The 24,241-nt window shown below is 34.5% G+C and overlaps 1 protein-coding gene across 1 annotated transcript in view; it reads right to left on the bottom strand.

Moving 5' to 3' along the window:
* LRRC7 (leucine rich repeat containing 7) overlaps positions 1–24,241 on the bottom strand; it is a 1,130,220-nt gene that overhangs the window by 128,512 nt on the left and 977,467 nt on the right. The window contains exon 16 of the mRNA XM_039838554.1: positions 17,692–17,755. Coding sequence (XP_039694488.1) covers positions 17,692–17,755 — 64 coding nt within the window. The remainder of the gene's footprint in view (positions 1–17,691; positions 17,756–24,241) is intronic.

Below are 24,241 nucleotides of genomic sequence, written 5' to 3'. Positions count from 1 at the left end.
TAGTTTTGTTCAATTGTTCCAATAACAATATAAAGTTTGTAAAACTTTTTGATATTTATTGTCATTTCCCACAACTCCCTTCCCTTCTGATTCTATACATTGTCTTCTATTATTATCCTTTTACGTAGGGTCAACTATGCCAGTGATTCTCAAATCTCTGTCTCTAGGTCAGACACATTTACTAAATTTCAGATTTGTATTTCTATATTTTAGGCATTTCCATCTACATGTTCCAAAAGTAATTGAAACTCAATTGTGTTCAGAATTTCTATTTTCTTTCATTAACTTTGTCCTTTTTCTATGTTCCTCTTATGTCAATAACAACATTACCCACCAAATCCTAATTACAACTAAAAGCAACATACCTGATTGTTTCTTCCTTTTCTATAGCCCTCTCTTTTCTGTAAGTTCTTTATTTATTGAGTCCATCCTTATTTGTTCTCTATTTCTTCTGTCCTCATTTCTTAGTTCCAGCTATACAATCTGTTCTCTAAATTATTATAATAAATTTCACTTATCACTGTTTTTAATCTGTTCTTATGAAAGTTCTAGCTTCTGTCACAATTTGTGACACATAGTAGGTTATCAATATAAATTACTGATTGAGTGATTAATTTATCCTTCATATCAGAGGTACATTTTAAAATATAGATGAATATATTATTCTCCTGCTTTTTTCAGGCTCTCTGTCATTCATGAGGTAAATACCAAATTCTTAGCATGATATTCAAAGACTGTAATGCTCTTCCTTCAGTTCATTTTTCTAATCTCACTTCCTTTTATCCTAAAGAATCTGTACCCAGCCATATGTAACACTTCCAGCTCTTTAAGCCTACTCTTTTGTTCCATCTCTCTATAACTTCCGTGAGCTGTTCTCTTTTCCCTACTTACCTTTAAATTCTTTCCTTACCTTGAACCTCTCTGTCTTTTCCTCCAAGAGTCACTCTTATTTTATTATCTATCATCTCTCTCTCTCTCTGTCTCTCTCTCTCTCTCTCTTACCTATCTACCTACTTATCAATCATTTATCCATCTAGCCCTTTGTCCATCCATCCATCCATCCATCCATCCATCCATCCATCCATTCATCCACCCATCCATCCATTCATCCACCTTTTATCTGTTAATTGAGGTGACATCATTTACATAACTCTTTTTAGGCTTGAATTTCTGAAAGGTAAAATGTATGTTTTATTCATCTTTGTATCCTCAGTACTTGCACAGTGCCTGCATAAAAATAGTGTAAACACATGGTAATAAACATTAAGTTGATTCAGATGTCAAAGTGGGTTCATCTCACATCTCTAAGTTCCATTGAAATGACAAAAGAGAAACAAAATTGAAAACAAATGAAAGGGGAAAATGCTGCTGTTAGTAAATGGGAAAGAGTAAAACTAAGAAGCCAGAGACAGAATTTTGTAAGAAATATAAAGTATATTCAAATTATATATATATATATAAATATAAAGTATATTCAAATTAAATATATATATATATAAATATATATATTTAAATTCAATGCCAATCAACTGTGACTTGATACAAACAAAAAGGGGTCCCTCTGGGAAGTCAGAATTGCTTGGTTTCTCTAATGAGTTCCAATAGTTTATGTAAATTAGTCTTGTTTTTTCAGAGAAAAATTTGCAGTATCCATTAAAATAAAATATACACTCCCAATGATCCAGCAATCTACCTCTAAGAAGCTATTTTTTTGGCAAATATTTGCATGTATATGCCAAACATTGGCCATTATATCATTAAAATAGCAACATATTTGAAAAAAAAATGATGTCCATCAATAGGTTATAGATGAAACAAATAACATGATGTCCAATGTAGAAAACAATTTATAATTTTTAAAAATTAATAAAAGATATACAATGTCCATGATGCATTCTTAAGTGAAAAAAAAGGTATGCATGTACATGTTTCTAAATGCATAGAAAAAGACGTGACATGATAGACATTAAACTGTGTTTACCTATGTGGAATGGGACTGGAAGCTTTCTATGGGAGCTTTATCTTTTTTTCTTTTTATACTTCTGTATTACAATCATTTCTGTACTCAAAAAACAACATAAACAGTTTAACAATTAAACAAAGAAAATTTCCAGACTTGGAATTGCAGAGATTGGTAGCAAAACAGGCCATAGTTCATAGGGAACAACCGAAAGATTTCTAGATAGTCAGGAATTAGCGCTTAGAGTTATTTCGCTAACTGGGACTGCCCATTAAAGATCTGCTTCTAATTGGCTTCTAACATGAGTGGTAGGTGAAGAGGCAGTATTCCAGCTAACTTCAGGTTGGCACAACAAAAACAGTTGTGAAATTCTATGTTTATCCTCATCAGTAATTCTTCTTCCACATCTTGCTGGCAAGTACAGCTGTAGCCCCTAAGAATCCTCTGACAATGGCTAGAAGAGATGATGGGTTGAGAAGCACTCTTCAGACTTTGGAATCAACCAGAATGCCTCACTATTGTTAGCTGACTACAACACTGATTATCCGAGTAGAGAGCAGACTGTGAATTTAAAGGTTTGTCACCTAAAAAAGGGCCCTCTGAAGGCCTCAAATGATATCCGCTTGCTCATTTACCTGCTTGCACATTCACCATAGCCAGTATGTGTATCCTGCTTGGGGAACCAGAGAAAGTATAAAGTAGGGGAAGGGAAACAGAACTATATGGCACAGAATTATTTTACAGTTAAAGTGGTCAGCTCTATACTTATTTCTGGGGAAGCCTATAAGTCTGGCACTGATTTTGCCCAAGATAAGGGCAGTGAGTTAATTAAGGATTTATAATGTACTACTGCAAGTTTGAAATTCCTCTGGTGGCACCAAGTTTGGGTTTATTTATTGGGGATAATATCTGGCATCACCAGTTAAATAGCCTGACTTAGTTATGTACAAAGAAGGGCATCAAAGACTGCACTTTTAGAGAGCTCTCCTGAAACTAAGATTCTTCATACAGATCTTGGTGGTTTTATCCAGAGACGAAACACATCCTGTGTGAATAGAAAGAACCATGGGGAGTTGCACTTTGAAGGCTCTTTGGGCCCCTGATGTTTGCTTGCATTCTTTTTTTTTACTGCTGTTAATATATCATTACTGCTCTAGTGTATCATTTGCCTTTGTTGAAAGGCTTCAAATATGCTAGTTGGAGTCTTACCAGCCCTTTCAATTATCCAACATGTTGTAATCTTTGCAAGGACAATGAATAAAAAAATCTGCATTAGTTTTTCAATGCTTCATAGCAAACAACTAAAAACTGAATAGCTTAAACCTACACTCATTTATTAGTTCAGAGTTCTGTAGGTCCTAAGTCAGGGCATGGTATGATTATGTTCTCTGTTTAGGATTTCAGAAGGCTAAAGTTGTGGTATTGGTTAGACTGCATTATCATTTGGAGCTTGGAGTCCTCTTGCAAGCTCATTTGGATGTGGCAAGATTAAGTTCCTTAGGGTTGTAGGTCGGAGGTCCCTGTTCCCTTGCTTGCTGTCAGATATTTGTTTGCTGGGGTCACTCTCTCGTCCTAGAGGCTACCTGCATTCCTTGAAATATAACTCCTTTCATGAGCCCTCTCACACTTCCAATCTCTTTAATTAAAAAGAGTCCATTACCTTTTAAGGAATAACTTAGTTAGATCAGATTCAGCTACTATAATTTATTTAAGGTCAGCTGACTTGGGACTTTGATTATAGCTGCAAAATCACTTCATAGTAGTACTTATATTACTGTTTGATTGAATAACTGAAAGAAGACATCCATTTTTCAGGGGATACAGATCTTGGAGGCCATCTTGGAATTCTATCTTTTGCAGTACCTCCCAATTGTTAACTGAACTTATTAATACAGATCATAGAAATGTGTTCTATGGAAGTAGAAGGAGGTAGAAGGAAGTTGTTGGATACCAGACTTCCAGAATGTTTCTACTTGTATCTATTATACAAAATTATAGCCTGTATAAACTGTTGCCATTGTATTTTGTTTATACTCTTTCCTTTGTAAACACATCTATTGACAGTTTTAAATTATACCTCTATACTTATATTTATTAAATCTATTTATCTGTACTTCTGCCCAGACTCATAGTTAACAGCCTTCTTGACATCTCCACTTAAAGATGTAATAGGTATATCAAATTTCAGATTCCAGAACGGAACTCCTGACCTTTCTGTACATCTCTTGTCCCCAATATCTCTAGCTGGACTGACTGTAAAGGTCTTCCCCTGTACAGATCTGTTAAAAATAGGAAAGGTAGGTGTCTTTCAATTATGCAGACATCAAAGCAAAGTGTCACTGAACATTAAGAAACAGGGAAACAGGGCCAAAACCAAGGAACAAAATAAATCTTAAAAAACCAAAGCTAAAGTGATGGAGGCATATGAATTACCCGACAACGAATTCAAAATAAGATAAACAAAGGAAAATGAAAAAGGAATCAAAGCATGTCACCACAAAACATCAATGAAACACAAAAGAAGACAACCAGAGGGAAAAGACAAAAGAGCTACAAAGCAGACAAAACATTTAACAAAATGGTAACAATAACTTATTTCTGATCAATAATTACTTTAAATGTAAATGGATTAAACTGCCCAACAAAAAAGACATAGAGTATTATCTTTTTTTATATATATATAAATGGCAAAAAACAAAAACAAAAACGAACTAAAAAAAAAAAAAACCCCAAAAATCTATTTGCTGTCTATAAGAAACTCGCTTTAGATTTAATCACACACATAGCTGAAAGTGAAAGAAGGGGAAAAGATACTACATGCAAATGATAATCAAAAGAAAATAGAGGCAGCCATACTTAGATTAGACAAAACAGACTTTAAATTAAATATTGTCGAGGAAATTACACAATGATAAAACTGTCAATTAATTAAGAATATAAGCATATATACACCCAATATCAGAGAATCCAAATGGATAAAGCAAACATTGAGAGAATGGAAGGGGGAAATAGACAAAAACAAAAAAATAATAAAGGATTTTAAAATCTTGCTTTCACTAATGGATAGAACAACCACACAGAAGAGATTTCCAGCAAAGTTTTGAAGGTGTGGCCTGGTTTCTACTTGCTGATTATAGTAAAATGCAAGAAGAAAGAGATAAATTGAGTGAACTGTTAAGCAAAATGTAACCAGGACTTGATTGGAGAAATTCTCATCCTTTCAGATTGCAAAAGATGCTAAAATTAAAAGATTCATTGCCAGGAAAGTGTATTCTGGAAAGAAAGTCAAGGGTATGTCTGGACAACCGTGGCTAGTGCCTTGCAAGCATTAAAATATCAGATATTTATTTATTCACACAAAGGGCTCTGAAGAGATTAGGTATGTGTTTCATGGAAGCTGTTAGACATCTTGGAAGAAGCCAAGAATAGACATGGAATTATCTAGGGAAGATCTGTGGAGGAACCTCTTGTGCAATGGAGAAATCCTCAAGATGTATATGGGAGAAACACAAGTTTCTTAAGACTGTTCCATCAATAGAAACGGCAAAAATTGAAAGGGACAGAGAGAGTACAAAATGAAAGAAGACGGTCAGACTCATAAAATTCCATAGGTAGGAAACAGGTTGATAAATGTATTCAGCTGCAAAAACTTGCTTTTCTTTCTGAAAAAGGAAGGATGACTCAAGAGGGTGGAGACATAAGCACAGAAACAATGAATCTTGAGACACGGAGGTTATGGCCAGGCCTCGAACCTAATGGAGTTTGCCAGAATGGATTTTGAAATTGGTTCTGAGTGTAGATGCCTTTGGTCTTTCCATTCCCCTCCCCTCCCAACCCCACCTCACCCCACCCCGATTTTTTGTGTGTGGGGGGGTGAGGGGGTCTGGGAATGTCTGTAACTATTATTTTATGCCAATTGCACAATTGTATTTTGGAAGATTAACTTTTCTAGTTTCACAGGTTACTCATGACTGATTTACATGCTTTAGATGAAGAAATTTGGGACTTTTGAGCTGATGAGATTTACATGAGATTTTTGTATTTGAGATGATGTTGTAATAGGTGATAGTTTTGGGGAAGTTGGGTTGGGGTGAGTGCATTTTCATGTGGGCCAGACATGAATCTTCGGGGGCAGAGGTCGGATTATGGTAGGTTAAATAATGAACTTCCAAAGATGTCCATGTCCTAATCTCTAGAACCTGCGAATATGTCACCTTATATGGTAAAAGAGAATTTGCAAGTATGATTAATTTAAGGATCTTGGGATAGAGATTATCCTGTATTATCTGGAAGATCTGGATGTCATCACAAAGGTCCACACAAAGAGGCAGGAGGGTCAGAGAAGACAGAGGAAGAGGTATGATGATGGAAGTAGAGTCAGAGTGGAAGATTAATAACAGGTGTAGAGATTGAGTCGATGTGAGAAAGAGGCCATTAGCCAAGAAATGTAGGCAGCCTCCAGAAGCTGGAAAAGACAAGGAACATTCCCCATGGAGCCTCTAGAAGAATCAAAGCCATGGTGACATCTTAATTTTAGGATTTCTGACTTCTAGAACTGTATGATAATAAATTTGTACTGTTTTAAGCCACTAAATTTGTAGTCATTTCTTACAGTTCAGCAATAGGGAAAGGTTACAGGTATATGCCTAGGCCTGGAATGCTGACATTTTAATTATAATTTCTATCCTGACTTTCTCTATGTTGTCATTTCCCTCATGCCATGTGGTGATGAAATGGCCATAGGCATTTTGGGGAACTAGATAAAAGAATGTTGCATGGGAATACCTTTAATATAGGTTTGGTGAAATATATTTATATGGTTTGCAATCATGTCTGTGTATAGTTAACTTGTTGGTAGCCATCTTGTATAGAAATGGCTTCCAGAAATACTTCTACTGCCGATCGTGCCAATTTCCCTGACCATCATGATATGACGGTACAGAGCCAGAGGACATATTGGGACCTGGTGGAGGAGGAGAATCAAGGCTGAAAATGTTGAGTCAAAGGTTTTCCCAAGTTTGACAACAATCTTAAAATTTTACAAGGGTATCAATAAACAATTGTAAAGCAGAAATAAATGTTTCTGAACTATCAGTAATAAAAACTATGGTAGAGGGAAGATTGGATTATTTTTCTATTTTCTCCATGATATTATAAAATATTTGTTGTGTGAAAAGACTGTCAAAGAGCATGAAGCCAAATGCAGGGAGAAAGCATGCATGATAGATGTGTATTATTATATTATCTTCCTGGACTTAAAAATGTTTATGGCATTTATCAGTTTTTAAAAATCATATTTTATTAATTTTTATTTGTAATTAAAATTCATAGTTTCTTTTGTCATCTTAATGAAACATTCATTTTTGTACTTAATTAGACATTTCTAATTTTGCATTATTTTTTGAATTTACAGGTTCATATCTTACTTCTGGCTATATATTTAAGGTTTACTCAGAAATGAACTCCTTCTTACCGTCTCACAGCTACTACCCCAATCCACAACACTATTTCTTGCCTATATTATTGCAATAATGTCCTAACTGGTCTCTTTAGCTCTACCTTGCCGCAGTTTTCATCTCTCCTCAACACAGCAAAATGATCCTGGTAACGTAATGTAATGTAACATACTGTAACCTAATGCAATTATAATGTACCATAATGTAATGTGATGATGTAAGTCTGACCATGGCTTCTACTTATTTAAAACCTTCTAAAGGGCTTCCATTTTACACAGAAGTAAAGCCAAAATCCTTAAAATGTCTTATTGGATTCTTCCTCTAATCCCCCTACCCTACTCTCACTCCCAAATAACTTATCAACTATTCTCATTTTATCTACTCCAGTCATTCTAATCTTCTTTCTGTCCACATGTTAAGTCTGCTTTCATCTCAGGTGTTTGTATCCTTCCTGTTCCCTCTGTCTAGAACCATCTTCCACCCAGATACCTGCATAGTCTTCTCCCTCATCTTCTTTAGGTATTTACCGAAATGTCACCTTCTGAGTGGAGCTTCTCTCCACCCTAATTATACCCTGCACACACACACACAGTGGAGCTTCTCTCCACCCTAATTATACCCTGCACACACACACATGCACGTGCTGTCTCTGTCCCCCTTTCTTTATATTTCTCCTAAACATTTTAATTCTTTTAGTTTTGGTTTGATGTGAAACCCAAAATCAAGTAACTTTTTTTCTGGTAATTCAATATCAGATAATACATCCAGATATTACCAATTTAACATTTAAGTGAAGAAGATTTAAGTTGGAATTTGATTACTTTAAATATAATTGTTGTTAGTTTTGAGGTAATGCACAATCTCTATTTACAACCCAAGAATATTCTCTTGGATTTACTGTATGATTGAATAATACTTTTATTTTTTTGGAGTCTAGATTTTAAATTTGTACTCATATTTAAGGTGGCTTACCCTTATTCAATCAGGGAGCATTTCTTTTTCTTTTAATTTCTCTGGTAGAAACTATTGATGGAATTACCAGGGCACTTGATTACATTGAGATTTATGCCATTCTTAGAAAAAAATCTATTTATAGAAAGGCAAACAGAGCTAATTAATTTTATTCATAGTGCCCAGTCATGATACTGAAGTAATAAGAAATGGCAATGAGAGAAAAACTGCTTCCTTTGGAAACAAAGGCAAAGATGACTTATTTTATTGCTAGGAAAGAGAAAATTTCAAAGCAATTAAATGAGTTTATTTGTATGTGTGACAATGGAGATTGCTTATTAAAATCCTGTCAACAGATGTTGCATTTATAAAAGTGGAGACCCCAATTTGATCCTCTTATGAGAAAAAGCATTCACAATTATTTTTGGTAAGAAAATACATTTTAATTGAATGATTCATCAAGGACTCCTTTCAAATTCTTGAGTTAGTGGAAATACAGTTGCAAATTTTGTTCTTAAAAGTTTTATGGAGAAACTCTTGGAAATATGTCTCAAAGTGAATTGAAATTGATTCCTTAAATGATGGCTAATTATAGAATGATTGCTTTTCAGACAAATTAAAGTGTTTCCTCTAACTCTCTCACTGTTTAGTTTGATTTAAATATTTCCAATTTTTAGGATTCTGATGATGCAAATTGTTTGAACTGTTTACTTTTTAAATCAAATAATTCATTCATTTATTCAAAAACAATTATCAAGTGCCAGTTGGGAACCTGGTAGTCTGTCAGGAACAAGAAAAGGTTTCTGGAGAAAATGATGCTGAAATTGAGTAGGCAAAAATAATTATTTATTTTATTTTAAAGTTTAAGCTTTTGGCTTTAAGCTGAGGGCCCACGTTTCTATGTTCTACTTTGTAATTCTGAGGTTAACATTTCCTTTTTTGACAGGTGGATCTGGATCGAGCACTGACAATTGGGTGTGCTGGAGAGAGGCTGGGAGGCTAGAGGATGAGGATGGGACTGGCTCCTTCTATTCACTTCCTGGTCATTTTAGCATCTTAACAGCAGCACTTTCCCCTGCAGTGACACTAAACCTCATCAACAGCAGTCGTATGTAGTTTGTAGTTTTTCCACATAACTAGAACCAGCCTTGTCAAGCCCCCTCAAAGACACTAGCACTAGCTGGTTGATGCCCTTCTTCAGATGTTTGTCTCAGCTTTTGCTTTTCCTAATTTCTTACACTACCTTCTTCCATTTGTTCTCTACAATAGCGGTGTTAGCTACTTCCTAGAGTTATTACTTCTGTGATCCTTTAGTGTCCCCTTCTTGCCCTTTCAGTTCTCTAATATGAGTTTAACCATTCTTTATATAACACTTTCTTTGTTAAATAATTGATAAAGTTTCCACCTCCTGAATGGACTTTGACTGACACAGAAATTGATGTGCCTCTAATAATTTAACAAATAAGTTTCATTTCTCAAGTTTTTCCTGATATAATAATAACTTCTGGCAATGTATGTGATATATATCTACAATCTACATCCTCAGTGGTTTTACAAATGCAAGAAATGGAGGAGTTAAAAATTAAGATGTTTCAAATATATACCCTAAAATGTGAGGGGCCAGTTATAAGATGACAAATTGCATTTTATTACCATTCTTTTTTATAAGCTTTACTTGAAGAATAATTGACAAAATTTGATTAGTAGGTATGGTAAACCTATGCTGTAATTACTTATAAAGGAAATTACTGCATAAGTAAATAAAGTGCTTGCCTCAGGAATACATGCATCCTAGATAATTAAAAATGAGCACACCTTGGGCAAACTAGAGAAGTGAAACTATTGGTAACTATGCTTTTAGTAGAATGAGTTTAATTTTTAAATTAAATTTTTAAATTAAAGTTCCATCAACTTTAATTACAAGTTAAAACATTAGCATAAGTACTCAACCGTTTCAAATTTCTGTGGAACACATTCATAGTATGTGTATAGGCCAAACAAATATTCTACACAACTATTGGCATTTCTTCTCAGTTTCTTCATTCATTATTTCTCTATTTGAACTTTTTCTTTGACTCTATGAAATAAAGTAAAAAAAGTCAACCTAAATAAATTCGGTTTGAATAATGAGGTTAGAAATTCTTGCTTATTGTGACCTGTAGCCCTTCTGAGCATTGAAAGTGGTGATTTGCAGAGTGCAGAATATTTTTAAGCTTTTCTATAAAGAAGTTTTATAGAATATAAATCCTCTAGTCCATGGAAAGCTGAATTTATGAAATGTTTTTATCAAGACTGACAACTGTTTCAAAAATTAGACAGTAAAAATGATACTACTCATTTCCTGACAAATTCTCTGGACTCTTAAATTCAATCAATCTTTGCATTATGTTTCGAAGATATTAATTTTTTTATTACATGAAATATTTCTTTTTTAATCTTTAAATATTTTTGTTGCTGTCACTTAGGTATTTGTTTATCAAAATGCATATTTTGTTTTTTAATCTAGAATTTGAATGGCCTATAATTTAGAAATCTCTCTATCAATAACTGGTATGTTAAAGAGTTCAAAGAGCTGAAAATGCTTTTAAAAATGATCTCACCATTATGCCTAAAATTCTGAAGAATGAATACTGAATAATTTTAGGTAGGGAGGCCAAAGGCTTTCTTTAAGAACACAAAATAAATATTTTAAAATTACCCCTTATCTGATTACTTTTTCAGAAAAAAATTTACAAAATAATTAATAAAATAGAATTTTAAAAATCACTTGTCATATCATTCTCATATTCATATTTAATCCAAATTCCAGCAAAAAAAAAGACAGAATATATAAATAAAAGGCTATATTTGAGGAGATAAGGAATGATAATTTTCTAAAACTGATGAAAAACATGAACCCAGAGATAGAGAAAGGGTACAAGAATAATGTATACAAATCTCACACATGAGTGTAGATTTTTTAAAATTTCTAGACAGGATTGAACTGAATACAGTTTACATGGAAAGTCATGGTCATTGCATATCATAATCACGTTGGATTAATTTCAGAGATGCAAAGGTGGTTTTACATTAGAAATTGTTTCTATGTAATTCATAGCACTAACAGATTAAAGGAGAAAAAATGCTATCATCTCAATAAAGGCAGAAAAAGAACTTTATAGTGTTTGGTATTTACTCATGATAAATTCTCTTAGTAATCTAGAAATAAAAAGATATGTCTGAACCTAAGAAAGGATATCTATACAAACTAATAGTAAAGAATAGTCTTAATAACAAAACATTAAATGCATTTCCATTAATAATGGGAACCAGAAAATCACATTTGCTTCTATTCAACTATTCACAAACTATTTGATTTTCTACACAGAAATCTCTAAAGAATCTATAGATTATTTATATTATTAATAGAATTTAGCAGGTAGTTGGATATAACAAAAATCAAATGGATTACTGTACACTTGAAACAAGAGTTGGAGACTGTAACTTTTGAAAAAGTACATTTACGACTAAAACAAAAAGATAAGGTACTTAGGAATAAACTAACTAAAAATATGTAAAAGGTTTTTTTGAAGAAAATTATAAAACTTAGCTCAAAGTTATCTAAATGGACAAATAAATGGATATATGTCATGTTGATGCTGAAGAAGATTCAATATCATAAAAATATCAATTCTCCATTGTCAATTCAATCAAAATTGATTTATAAAATCAATGTGTTTCTAATCAAATTTTAATAATGTTTTTCATTTTTGAGGAATTTTATAAACTAATTCTAAAATTCATATAAAAAATAAATGTCCAGGTGCCTAAATTAGAGAAACTTTTTCTATTAGATCTCAAAAACTTCTTTGTATTAATTAAGATTGCAGTTCTGGTAGCCAGATAGTAAACTGACCAATGAGGAAAGTAACCTATGAGTATATGGAAATCATATTTTGTTAAGAGTTGGCATTCATATCAGGTGAAAAGGAAGGACTGCTTAACAAATGTTGCTTAGAAAACAGTACGTTTTAAGAAAAATAAGACATGCAATGTAAAATAATTAATCCCAGATGGAAATAAACTTGATTATGAATAATAAAACCTTCACACTTTTAGAAGAAAACACATGAAAAGATCTGTTTGACTTTAGGGAGGCAAAGAGTTCTTAAGCAAGATATAAAATGTGCTAGACATAAAGAAAGTACACATTTTATTATATTTCAATTAAAAAGTTTCTGTCATCGAAACACAGCATGAAGAAAGTAAAAAGACTGCAGGGGCTTGGAGGGAGAAATCCATAGTACATATAACCAAGGAAAGATTGATATCTAGAACACGTAAAATATCTCTGTAGATCTATAAGAAAAAGAAACCAATAGAAAATGGGCAAACAGGCATTTCACAGAACAGGAAGCACAAATTGCCACAAACATATGGAAAAATCATTAATGTCATTCAAAATCAGGGATATGCAAAGTAAAATCATAATGAGATGCCATTGTACAGTCATTATACTGGCAAAAATAAGTCTGACAATATCAAGTGCAAGTGAAGATGTGAAGCATGGGAACTCCTACACATTGCAACTAATTTGGAGAAAAAAGCATTTTTCAAGTTGCATATGAAGACAGTTTGATCAGAAAATTCCACTTTTAAATATATGCCTTAGATTAACTCTTGCATATGTGTACCTATAGGAATACTCATAGCAGCAATATAATAAAAAAATGACAAAAATGATTGTCCATGAAGAAAAATAAGCTGTAATATAATTACATTTTTAGAAATCTGGAGAACAAGCAAAGTGAAATAATATAATGTTTAGAGACACATAGAAATGTAGGAATGTCAAACAAAATTCAGGATTGCAGTTGCCTCTGGGAATAAGGCAGAACTAGGTAAGAGCATCCAGGTAGCTGTACAGAACTGGTGACATTCTAGTTCACAAGAATAGGATGGTGGGTTCACAGGGACACATTGTATTATGTTTTGTAGCTTAAATATGCATTAGCTATATCATTTTATATGTACTAGATTTCATATAATAAAATTTTCAAGCCTCTTTGATTTTATTATTTTCTCTTAAATTTGAGTTTAATTCATTATTTATTTTTTTGCCTTATTTGACAGTTTTTCTAATTCAGCTTCAGAGAAAGCTTATAGCAATGCTTATAAAGAATCTAATTATTTGAATTTGATAATCGTACATTAATATCAAATAGAATACACACTATAATTCCTAGTTGGTAATAGAAATATCTTTATAAAACACATAAAACCAGTATGTATTACATCACAGTTATAATGAAATTTAAAAATCTCATTTCTCTGACCTCTTCATACTCGAATAGCAGGAGATCAAGAAACCTGGCCTTTTCTGGGATCCTCCTCCCCAGCTATTTCTTTTCGGAGTGCCTCTGTGGTGCAGAGGAGGTGTGGAGACAAGGGAATCTACCATATAACAGGAGATGACCCCTGTAATCCCATCTTCCTCTCCTGCTGCCCATTGTTACTCCTTTGTCAGTGGGTTGTTGCCCAGGCTGCTGCCAACTTTTAAACTGCTGAACTCTAAACCACACACAGATCACATTGTGTCTGCTACTTGCTTTCTCTGGGATCAGCTGTTTTCTTTTTCTGGCTTGCGGAAAACTTATTTTGCTTCTTAGTAGAGTTGGTGGGGCTCTAAGTAACACTTTCCTTTATTCATTGCCCTCTCCTTTCCAATGCAGAGAGGGGAGGAGAGAGGGAGTAAGAAAGGCTGGGAGCTAGAAGCTGGGCTAGATTAGGGAGAGTCAGCTAGGGCCTCACACTATTTCTGGCTCCACCTATGGATCCTATTACTCCCCAGGCTCTGCTGCTCGATCTGCTCCATTTTCCAGTGTTCTTAATCATGGCGATTTGCTTCTAGGGGCTCCATTTTTTCCTACACCAGTTCAGGACCAATAGGGACTGTCATTAGATAGGACTATCAGAGAGATCTACATGTATCTGAAATATATACCTACCGTAGGGTTTCTGGGCCCCCTGAGAATCACTGAATCTGTATTAGGGGCCCTGACCATCCTTGGACTTTGGGAAGTTCCTGATTACTCTGTGACAGAACACTGTTCTACCAAGAGGATATAGAGGCTTTTTAAGGATCAATGTTATCCAACTCCATACATCAACCTTAGTGTCCCACCTCTGACCTGACTCCAAATAATACTCATTTGACCACATAAAAAGAAAATGGGTAGGGGAGTGGGGAAGAATATACCAAAAAACATTAACAATGGTATTATAAAGGGAAGAGACTGTGGATGACTTTTACTATCATTTTTACACTCCGTTTAACTTCACTTTTGATTTTAAAATTCACTTTTGTTAATTTTATATTGATAAAAACAAGCCATGAAAGAAACAATGAAAACAAAAAAAAACCCTAAGAATCTATTATGTTCTCAGAACTTTTCTCTTATCTTTTAGTGATTACTGCTGTTAGAAAAATAAGGTAATTCTTTTGTTAAGAATTTTTCATGATTACAAAGGCATCCCGAAGTAAATATTTCAACTTCAAACCTCATTTGGGATATTTACTTTGATTCTTAAGCAAACTTTTATTCTCTTCATCAGGCTTTCACATTCTAAAGTTTATTATTATTATTATTATCATCATCTTCTTTCAACAACTGTCTCTTTACCATGTTATGCAAAATGAATCATCTGACAGTAATCTCCTAGGTGTTAATATCTAGCCACAGAATAGAATTTAATCACTTTTCCTCCATATGACATTATTTTTTAGAGGCCTCTTATCAGAGAAAATTCTCCTATTTTCTCATTAGAGGTTATACTGTCAGAGAAACAATAGCTAGGCCTACTCAGATGACTAATAAAAGCCAGACATTTGATTAAAAGTGAATAACATTAGAAATGTGAATTTCCATAATTATACCACCCCCCTCAATACTTCCAAATAACTGAATGTTATCAAATAAAGGGTCCTAGGACAAATGTAAAAAAAAAAAAATTAAAAAGATACTATTTTGTGACTAGTATGAAATATTGGGAGTTTAAAAACAAAAAAAAATGTTTCTGCTTAGTAAGTCTATTTTCAAAAAATAAACACACTCTATTCATGTTTGTTAATTTAAATATTTATAGTAAAATCTTGATTCACAAACTACATGAAAGGCTTGCAAAATAATATATCTGACAGAATTGAAATTCACTGAAACATATATTATGTTTATTATAGATTCTCTTGCGTGAAATTCTTTCAAAAAGCCTATGAGATAGATGAGATTGGTACCCTTATTTTATTAAAGAGGAAGCTGAGGATAGAGAATGAGCCACAGACCCAACGGTACCCAGCTAGCTGGCCATGAAGTTAACAGTTAAACTTCAGTTGTCTGAATCCACTGTCCACAGATTTTCAACTACTAGGCCAAGCTACATCTCTTCATGGAAACTTGGGAAGGTCCTAGCTTCTTAACAATTAATTTTAAAACTACGAGTATCAACCAGTTTTGCCACTATCCGTTATTCATCACCCTTACCAGTCTCTCTTCTGGCATTAATACGTATTTACTTTAAAAATGCTGGAGGTGCATTAGACTATGTACTGGGTCCTCTTGTTCTAATATGCATTTGAGGTCACCTTGCAGGCGGCCTTATAACAGCTGAGTTAATGCAAAGCAGGAAAACTTGGATAGTGCAATGTCGCAGGCAGAGCGAGGTTCTGAAATTTATTTTTACTTGGCCTCTCTTAGTTTGCATATCATGTACTCTTAGAGACTGTGTATACTGGCAGTGGGGCTCCTACTGGGGTTGTGGTTGCTGAGGTACCTTCACAACAGAAACCAGGGATGGACTCCAAGCCTAGTGCTTGAGAGAAAACAGGGCAGAGACTCATGTATCTATAGCCAATAAGAGCTGAGTGGGGGCAATGCCAGCATGAGGGAAATGACAGTGCTCCCAGGGAATATTGCCAGAGCCCAAAGAACTGACTACAGGTCCAGAGCTGCAGGTGTGACACAGGAGGCAATATCAGCTGCAGACATCAGCCCAGAGGCCAACATGTGCTGCCTAGCACACTTTTGAAAAGTCTCTGTAGGCCAGCCAGTCTCTTTCCCTCAGGTCAGAGGGACAGTATCTCCTGTGCACATACCCAAATTCCATCCAAGGAAGGTGAGAGGATACATGAGAAACAGAATTTTTATGCAAAGAAGATGAACACAACTTAATGGCACCATGTAACTTCTAAAAACAGATTAAATTTTTAACCACAGATTTAAAAAAGTCAGTTTTACCCTTAGTAAATAGCTAATAGTGGCTGCGATAATAACCAGATTAGTTATGGTCAACGTAGAACAAGTTAATTTCTTTGCACATTCCAGATGCAGTATAAATTACACCCTGTCACCCCTATACATTGGCATTCACTGAGAATCACTTTTTTCCAGGCCCGACACATGCATTATCTTATTTAATTCTCACTCAAGCCCATAAGGAAGGAACCATTATATAATCTCCATTTTCTAGAAAAGGAAAATGAGGCTTAGAGAGGTTAAGTAATTTACACAAGGTCACATCATTAGCAACATAGCTAAGAGAGAAAAGGTGGCTACTTGCATGTTTTACTTTAAAAATAGCTCAAATACATTTTAGATGAATTGGATTTTTGAAATTTGAAGATGTTCAGGTGGAAGTCTTCTGAATAAAGAAAGCTGGGTCTGCTTGTAAAGGACTATTTCTAACTTGCATTTGTGATTTTAGTTTTTAGGCAAATTTTAAAGAAAACTTAAGCCTGAAAGGCTTAAGTCAGAATTCTTATCAATTGAGGTCATAATATGTGTTCACTTGAAAGACATTTTCAGTACAATTAGAAATAGAAGACCATTGGCTTCCACTCTCCACTAAGAAGCCTTCAAGGCAGGAGCCTGCTAGATATGGATTTTCAGTTAATCAAGTATTGGATTAATTCGTGTCCAACAATATAAAAGCTATGTAAGTCAGTGACCACTTTGAGCTTGTTTCCACAAAGTTAACATGGCCACATGTTGCATCAGGATTAAATGAGGTAACATCTGCAGTACACTGAACATGGTGCGCCTGCCACATAGCTGGTGTTCAGAACTCAATTTGCATCTGCCTATCTTTTTTTTAGTGAACTCTAATATTATCCAGTTCTCTGTGGCTTACTATATAGTTAAACAATCACTTCTCAGATTTTATTTTATTTTTATATTTAGCAAATGCAAATCTCTACTTGCTGATTTAATATCTGGGGCTACAAAGACAGAGCAAAAGAAATGATCTCCTAGGGTGCATTTATCAGGTTTAGAAAATGCATTCGCTTACCAGCTCACTGAATTCGTTATTGCCTAGGTCAAGTCTTTCCAACTGGGCCAGTTTGTGCATTGACCTATAACAAATGGAGAAAAATACTATTGTGAGGCAGTGCATGACACATTTCTCTAAAAGACATTCCACTCATCCCCCTGTCAGATTTACCTGGTTGTACAGTACACAGAAATGGGGTTAGTTTTCAGCAAATAAATTGCAAAAATACAGTAATGTATGCAAACTGTCACTTGAAAACATTTAGTAGCTTACCATGTTTCCAAATACCAGTCTATTGTTGGGGTACATTGTTGGCTGCTTAATAAAAACCTGGGAAATTTGTTAAACATCTACACCAGTAGGAGGTATAGGGTAGATCCCCAACATCTATATTTTTGAGTCACCACAGGTATGGGAACCAATGGATGAACTCAATTCTTAGCAAAGCATTCTACAACTCTACAATATAGACACAATTTAATTATCAATCTTGTCATTTTCTACTTCCTTAAATGAACTTGTTATAGAGAAACTGTTGTACTCACTTTCTCCTGAACATACTGGCTTAGATGCTGCGATAGCTCTGAATAATTGCTAAACCTGGGGCAAGAGTTGCTGTCAAAAGTTAAAGGTATGTGCCATATGCATACCTTTATCAAGCCACTCTCGAATACAATATATAACATAAAAAAAATAGTGTTTTTCTGAGTGTTAAATTTTTTCTCTCACCGCTAATCTGAATGCTGTCTTTAAGTCCTGACTACACAGAAATTCTGGAGGCATAATTAACTCAAACCTTAGAAATTTTAGTTCTTTCTTCTTGAGACTGAATATAACCATTATTTTATAAGGCTTTTATGAATATTAAATGAAGTCCTACTCTAATTCAGACACTGTCAGGCACTCAGAAATGCAAAAATGTGTGTACTGTTTCTTCACTCAGCAACTGTTATTGAAAGATTATGGACCAGATAATCTTCTGGAGTCTGGGGAACAGCATTGAATAAAAGAGACAAAAACTCCTGCCCCAAAGGACTTTACATTGCAGTGGGGTTGGGATTAATTAAGTAAAATAAAATAATATACTACAAGGTTATAGTGCTATGAAGAAAACTTAAACAGAGGAGGTAGATAAGAAAAATTCTTATGGGGAATTATAATTTTTAATACAGGGGTCAGGTAATGCCCTACTCAGAAGATGAAATCTGAGCCGAGGCTTAAAAGAAATGAAGGAGCATAAACTCTGGAGCAGGGACATATTGCTTCCTTGAAGACACTCTAGGACAGCAGTGTGGTTGAAGCAGAGTGAGAGAGGAGAGTAAAGAGATGACAATGCGGAGGTAAATAATATGAGGTCTTACTAGCTGAATACAGAGATTTTGGCTTTGATTCAGAGTAAGATAGGAAGGTACCTAAAAGGTTTTGATCAAAGGTTTGATGAAAGTGATGTATTTTTAAAAGGATATCTGTGATTGTAGGCATTGGAAAAATTTCCCAAAGTGTACTCAAATTGACCTCCACAGGAGGATGGGACTGAGAGACCAAAGAAAAAGGCTGACAACTCCAGAATTAAACAAAGTTTCTTAAAGGAGCTTAGAGACAGAAGCAGAGTCTTGGGTGGGTAGCAAGACCTTAAATCTCCACACCTGAAAAGATGGGGCTTGATATATATAGCCTCAGGAACATAGGTGGCTTGTAGCCAAGTGGCACAATGCTTGTTAAGAGCTATATATTCCAAGGTAGTAAACAACTTAATGGGCCAACTTATCTATATAAGAATATTCCTTTCAAGTGATACTGGTCCACCCCTGGGGGGCGGGGTGGGGGGAAACTGGAGGTCACTGATAGCAACATGCTTAAAATGAAGTGGGATGTCAATCACTTGAAACCATTTTGCCTAACAGTAGGCTATTAAACAGACTGAGGAGGACAATTATTGGAAGCTGGGAGACCATCAAATAGGAGGTTAATGGAATAGCTAAATGAAAGATGATGGTGGTATGGACTAGGGTGTTGGCAGTAGAGGTGGTGAAAAGTGGTTGGATTCTAGATTTATTTAAGATTAGTCGAATGTTTTGTTGCTGAAATGGCTGTGTGGAGTAATAGAAAGTAAAATCAATTGTGACTGAAAGTGTTTGGTCTGAGCAACTATAGAAAGATGAAATTGCAGTTGACTGATGGGGATGATAAGGTGAAGCAGGGTTTTGGACAGATCTGAGGTTTGTTTTCAATATTCACAATAAATATGTGAGGTGATCGATGTGTTAATTAACTAGATTGGAGGAATCTTTTTACAATATATACATATGTCAAATAATCACAATGTACACTAAATACCTTACAATTTTATTTGTCAGTTATAACTCAATAAAGTTGAAAAAAAGAAATGTGAAACTCGAAATATATATTACAAAGCCAACTAGAGATGTTAAGTAAGAAGTTTTATATACACAAGTCTAAATTTCAGGGAAGAAGTCCAGGCAAGATAGGTAATGAGCAAGATAGATAATTGCAGCATAGAGATGGCATCGGTTCTTGAGAGTACAAGATCACCAAGGTAATGAGTGGAGATGTGAAGAAAATAGGTCTAAGAGAACATGAGGATGAGTCAACAAAGAAGACTGAGAAGTGACACAGGAGATACAGGGACATAAGAGAAAAAACAAAAACATGAAGTCCTAGGAGCCAAGTATAGAAGGTGTCTCCAGGTGGAGAAAATGACAAATTGTGACAAAATTGCTGCTAGATTTGAGAACCCATTACTTGATTTAACAACATGGAGATTAGTGGTGACTTTGAGAAAATCAGTTTTTAAAGCTTTTTTCATTCAAAATGTCTTTACCCATACATTTCTCAATAGTATGTATTCAAAACCATAAATATATTGATTTCCTATTATTTCTCAAGTCTTAGGGTTATCAAGATGAAAGGCATTATTCCTATTATCAAGTAGCTCATAATCTTGAGAGAAATATATGTGTAGGTTTCTAGAGAGCACAGGGGAGAGGTACTTGTTCAGTATTGGGAGATGGGAGTTAAAAAATTGAAGGCCCTACTGATACTTCGCTTTAGAGCTGTTGACGAGTCTACAGAACCCAAAGAAATGGCCTTTTTTGGAGGAAATATAGGAGTGGTTTGAAAGAGATAATGGCCTATTAAAAGAACTGAAGGTTAGTAACAATAGTAAGAAATGATAAAAAATAAGAAAAAGAGTAAGAAAAAAGAAATAATATGTGGTAAAGGGCCAGATCATAAGATCATTCATGTTAGACCAAGCAATTTGAGTTTTAGCTTGGAGGTAATGGAAGTCTTTGATTTAGACAGCAAAATTGATCAGATTGTATTTTAGAAAGCTCACTCTGGCAGCTGGGTATAGGGTGAGAAATGGGGAGAGGATGTGCTAGCAAAAAGTCAAATAAGAAACTGTCCTGAAAACCACATGGTAATGATGATGACTGATTAGATGTAGGAGGTAAAAAAGAGGAAGAAATTAAGGATAATTTCTTGATTGAGTGTGGTAATATTGGAATGGAGTAAATCTAAGGTGGAGATAGGTTGTATATAATGAATTCTACTTAAAATACTATAGTGACTTTGAGGTGAATGTAAGAGACTTTAATTAGGAGAAAATGTGTGTGTGTGTGTGTGTGTGTGTGGTGTCTGTGATTAGAGCTCAGGTAAAAGGTCTTGACTAGAAATAAAGGTCTGAAAAATAAATGTGATGTTTTTTGTCTACCCCACCTGAAAATAATATCTCTTTTTAAACACACATATCATTTGCTTTCTTTTCCATGATTTATTTGACGTTAACCACTCACTTTGTTGAATTATTAGTTTTTTTATATGTATATGCCTTTCTCTATCAGATCTTAAAATATGTTTTGAGATGCCCAGAAGGTCCTATGTGGAACTACCAGTCATCCAAAGGTTGTGAAACCTTGCCAGCCAGCATTGTAAAAGAGGATCTGCCTCATCTCTTGCCAAATCTGTACCACTGAATAGGTGCATCTGGGAAGAGTGGCTGGGGGCCATGAGAAGAGAATTAGATTTTCTTCAGAGCCTGGGAATATTGAGGAATCGCAAATTCTTGCAAACTTTGTTCCTAGACTACATGCACAACAAGCAAACAATGGCCTTGGGAGTCAAAGAGAAGGACCAAGTAGCCAAGCATGACAAGTGAGTGAGAAATGACCACAAGAATGGCATGGTCACCTTCATTTGACTTGACCTTGTAGCCTTAGGCAACAAATATTCTAGTGAGAACCACAATGAGCTGAAGACCAGAGGCCTTTCCACAATTTTCTGGATTCTATGAACCTGGCAGTTCTCACTGATCTCTAAGGAGCGTATCATATAAACCCGAGAATAGCATTTTTTTCCTAGCTCTAGTGATTGATGGACAAGACATAATTAATTTTATTAAATGAATACATGAGTGATATCTTGTTCCTGAGTATCCTAAAGCAAATTTTATTAGTTATAGGATTCACCTTTTTTCTAGGCTAAATATTAGTGACTTCTTAAATATATTTTGTGTGATAGGGTTTTCAGACCACTAAACACCTTGATCATCTTAATTTAGACATACTAAAATTTATCAGTCTTTCTCTTCCAAAACAAGGCCAGGTCTAAATCGGGCCCTCTTGTTATTATAAATAAAGCTTTATTAGAACATAAGCATACTCATTTGTTAGTATTATCCATGGCTGTTTTGTACTGCAACAGCAAAATTGAAACAGAGATCATATGGATCACAGAACCTGAAACATTTCTTATCTCTAAGGGTCAAGTGGCATTCAGAGTTGAACACTATTCTCCAGATATGGGCTGGCCAAGACAATATAGAAAAAACTTTTATTTTTTATGTTTCTATTAGTGTAGTTGAAGTTTGATTCCTTTTGCTTGGGTGTGGGGGGGTGGGGATAGGTAACCTCGATGTCACTACTCTTTTTTTTCCTCCAGTAGTTTTAGGCTACTGCTTTTGAAAACTTTGGTTCATAAATTCATACCTAGAAACTATATTTTAAATTTATAGCATAGCTTCCAAACATTACTTTTCCATTCTTTTGAAAGAGTGACATTTTCCTTTTGCTTGCTCTGCAACAACAAAAATGATTTCCCATGAGGTTTTTTGAACTATTTCCTGGAGCTTAAGTTTTATTATTTAAAATATCTTTTCTTCTATTTTAATTTTATCTCATTTTACTTTTATGATCCTAGTATCCATCATTGTTTAATTATTACCAGTAAACTTTCTTTCCATCATTATATTCTTATGTTTTTAAGGTTGTCTTCCCAATATGACTTCTTATAGTTCATATCTGTAAAATTATTAAATTTGTACTTTTGTTTGTGAAGATGTCATTCAATATTATTTCTTACACTTTATACCTTTCAGATTGACTGCCTTTACCCACAAGATTCTAGCCAATGTGTAACAGCTTATTGCTTCTCTTGTTTATGTGCTAATTGCTAAACTATAATTATTCTGTCAAACTGTCTCCCCAAAATGCTCTTTTTAGATGAATATATATAACAGGTTTTTAATTATAGGCAAGTAAAGCTTTGCCAGAACAAGAAAGTAGAACTTATGGTATTTTACATTAGTAGTGTTCTTTTTGACCCTTCATTCACTTATTGAGTTTATGCTTCTTATGGCAGGTACTATGTGAACACTAGAATTACAAAGATTTCTGGGGCTCAGAGTTTCTCAACCTCAGAACTACTGACATTTGGACTGGTTACTTCTTTAACATAGGGGCCTTTTCTGAGCCTCGTAGGATGTTTACCACATCCTACACAGTGTCTACGCAGAAAGATTTATTTTCTAAATGGGAATGACCTTTAAATGAATAACGACTTCACAGTGATAAATGCTAGGATAAAAGTATGTATAGATTGCCATAGGCACTCTAAAGAAGGAACACTTAACAGTTCAGTTATTAGGGAAAACTTTAAGAAGAGGTAACATTTCAGCTGGACCTTGGAGAACCTTGCTATATAAATTATATTTATATATATATATATATATATATATACACACACACACATACATATATATATATATTTGCACATATGAAAAGAAACAATGAAAATAATAAAAGAGTACAATTTTCACATGTATCTTCATAGGAAGTAAAAAATTTTGGTCCAAAGTAACTAAAAATTCCCATTAGAATTTGTTGTAGGAAACCCTATTGACCTATCCTTATGGCTGGATAAGGGGACTTCTGGGATACAGCTATCTTGTGCACTATAGGATGGTTAGCAGCAACCAGCACCTCTACCTACCGGATATTGGCAGCATCTTCTGCACTTTTTCACAACTGAAATGTCTCCAGATATTTTTTAATGTGCCCTAGGTTGGGGCGAGGCGGGCAAAATCACCTTGAGTTGAGATCCACTGTGCTAGAGAAACACTTCAGGCCTTTTCTCCTCACTTTATTAATTAGTAAGGTGAACTTCTTATCTCCATTTGTGTACCTCCTCTCATTTTTATGTGAGTTCCCACATGGCCTATCCTTATGCAATTCAAGCCAGCCTGCTTGAAATAAGGATAGGCCATGTG

The sequence above is a fragment of the Pteropus medius genome, unplaced genomic scaffold, assembly GCF_902729225.1.
Source record: "Pteropus medius unplaced genomic scaffold, Ma_sr-lr_union100, whole genome shotgun sequence".
NCBI classification, from domain to species: Eukaryota; Metazoa; Chordata; class Mammalia; order Chiroptera; family Pteropodidae; genus Pteropus; species Pteropus medius.
Note: the sequence above shows the minus strand (reverse complement) of the source record. Positions and strands in the feature narration are given on the sequence as shown.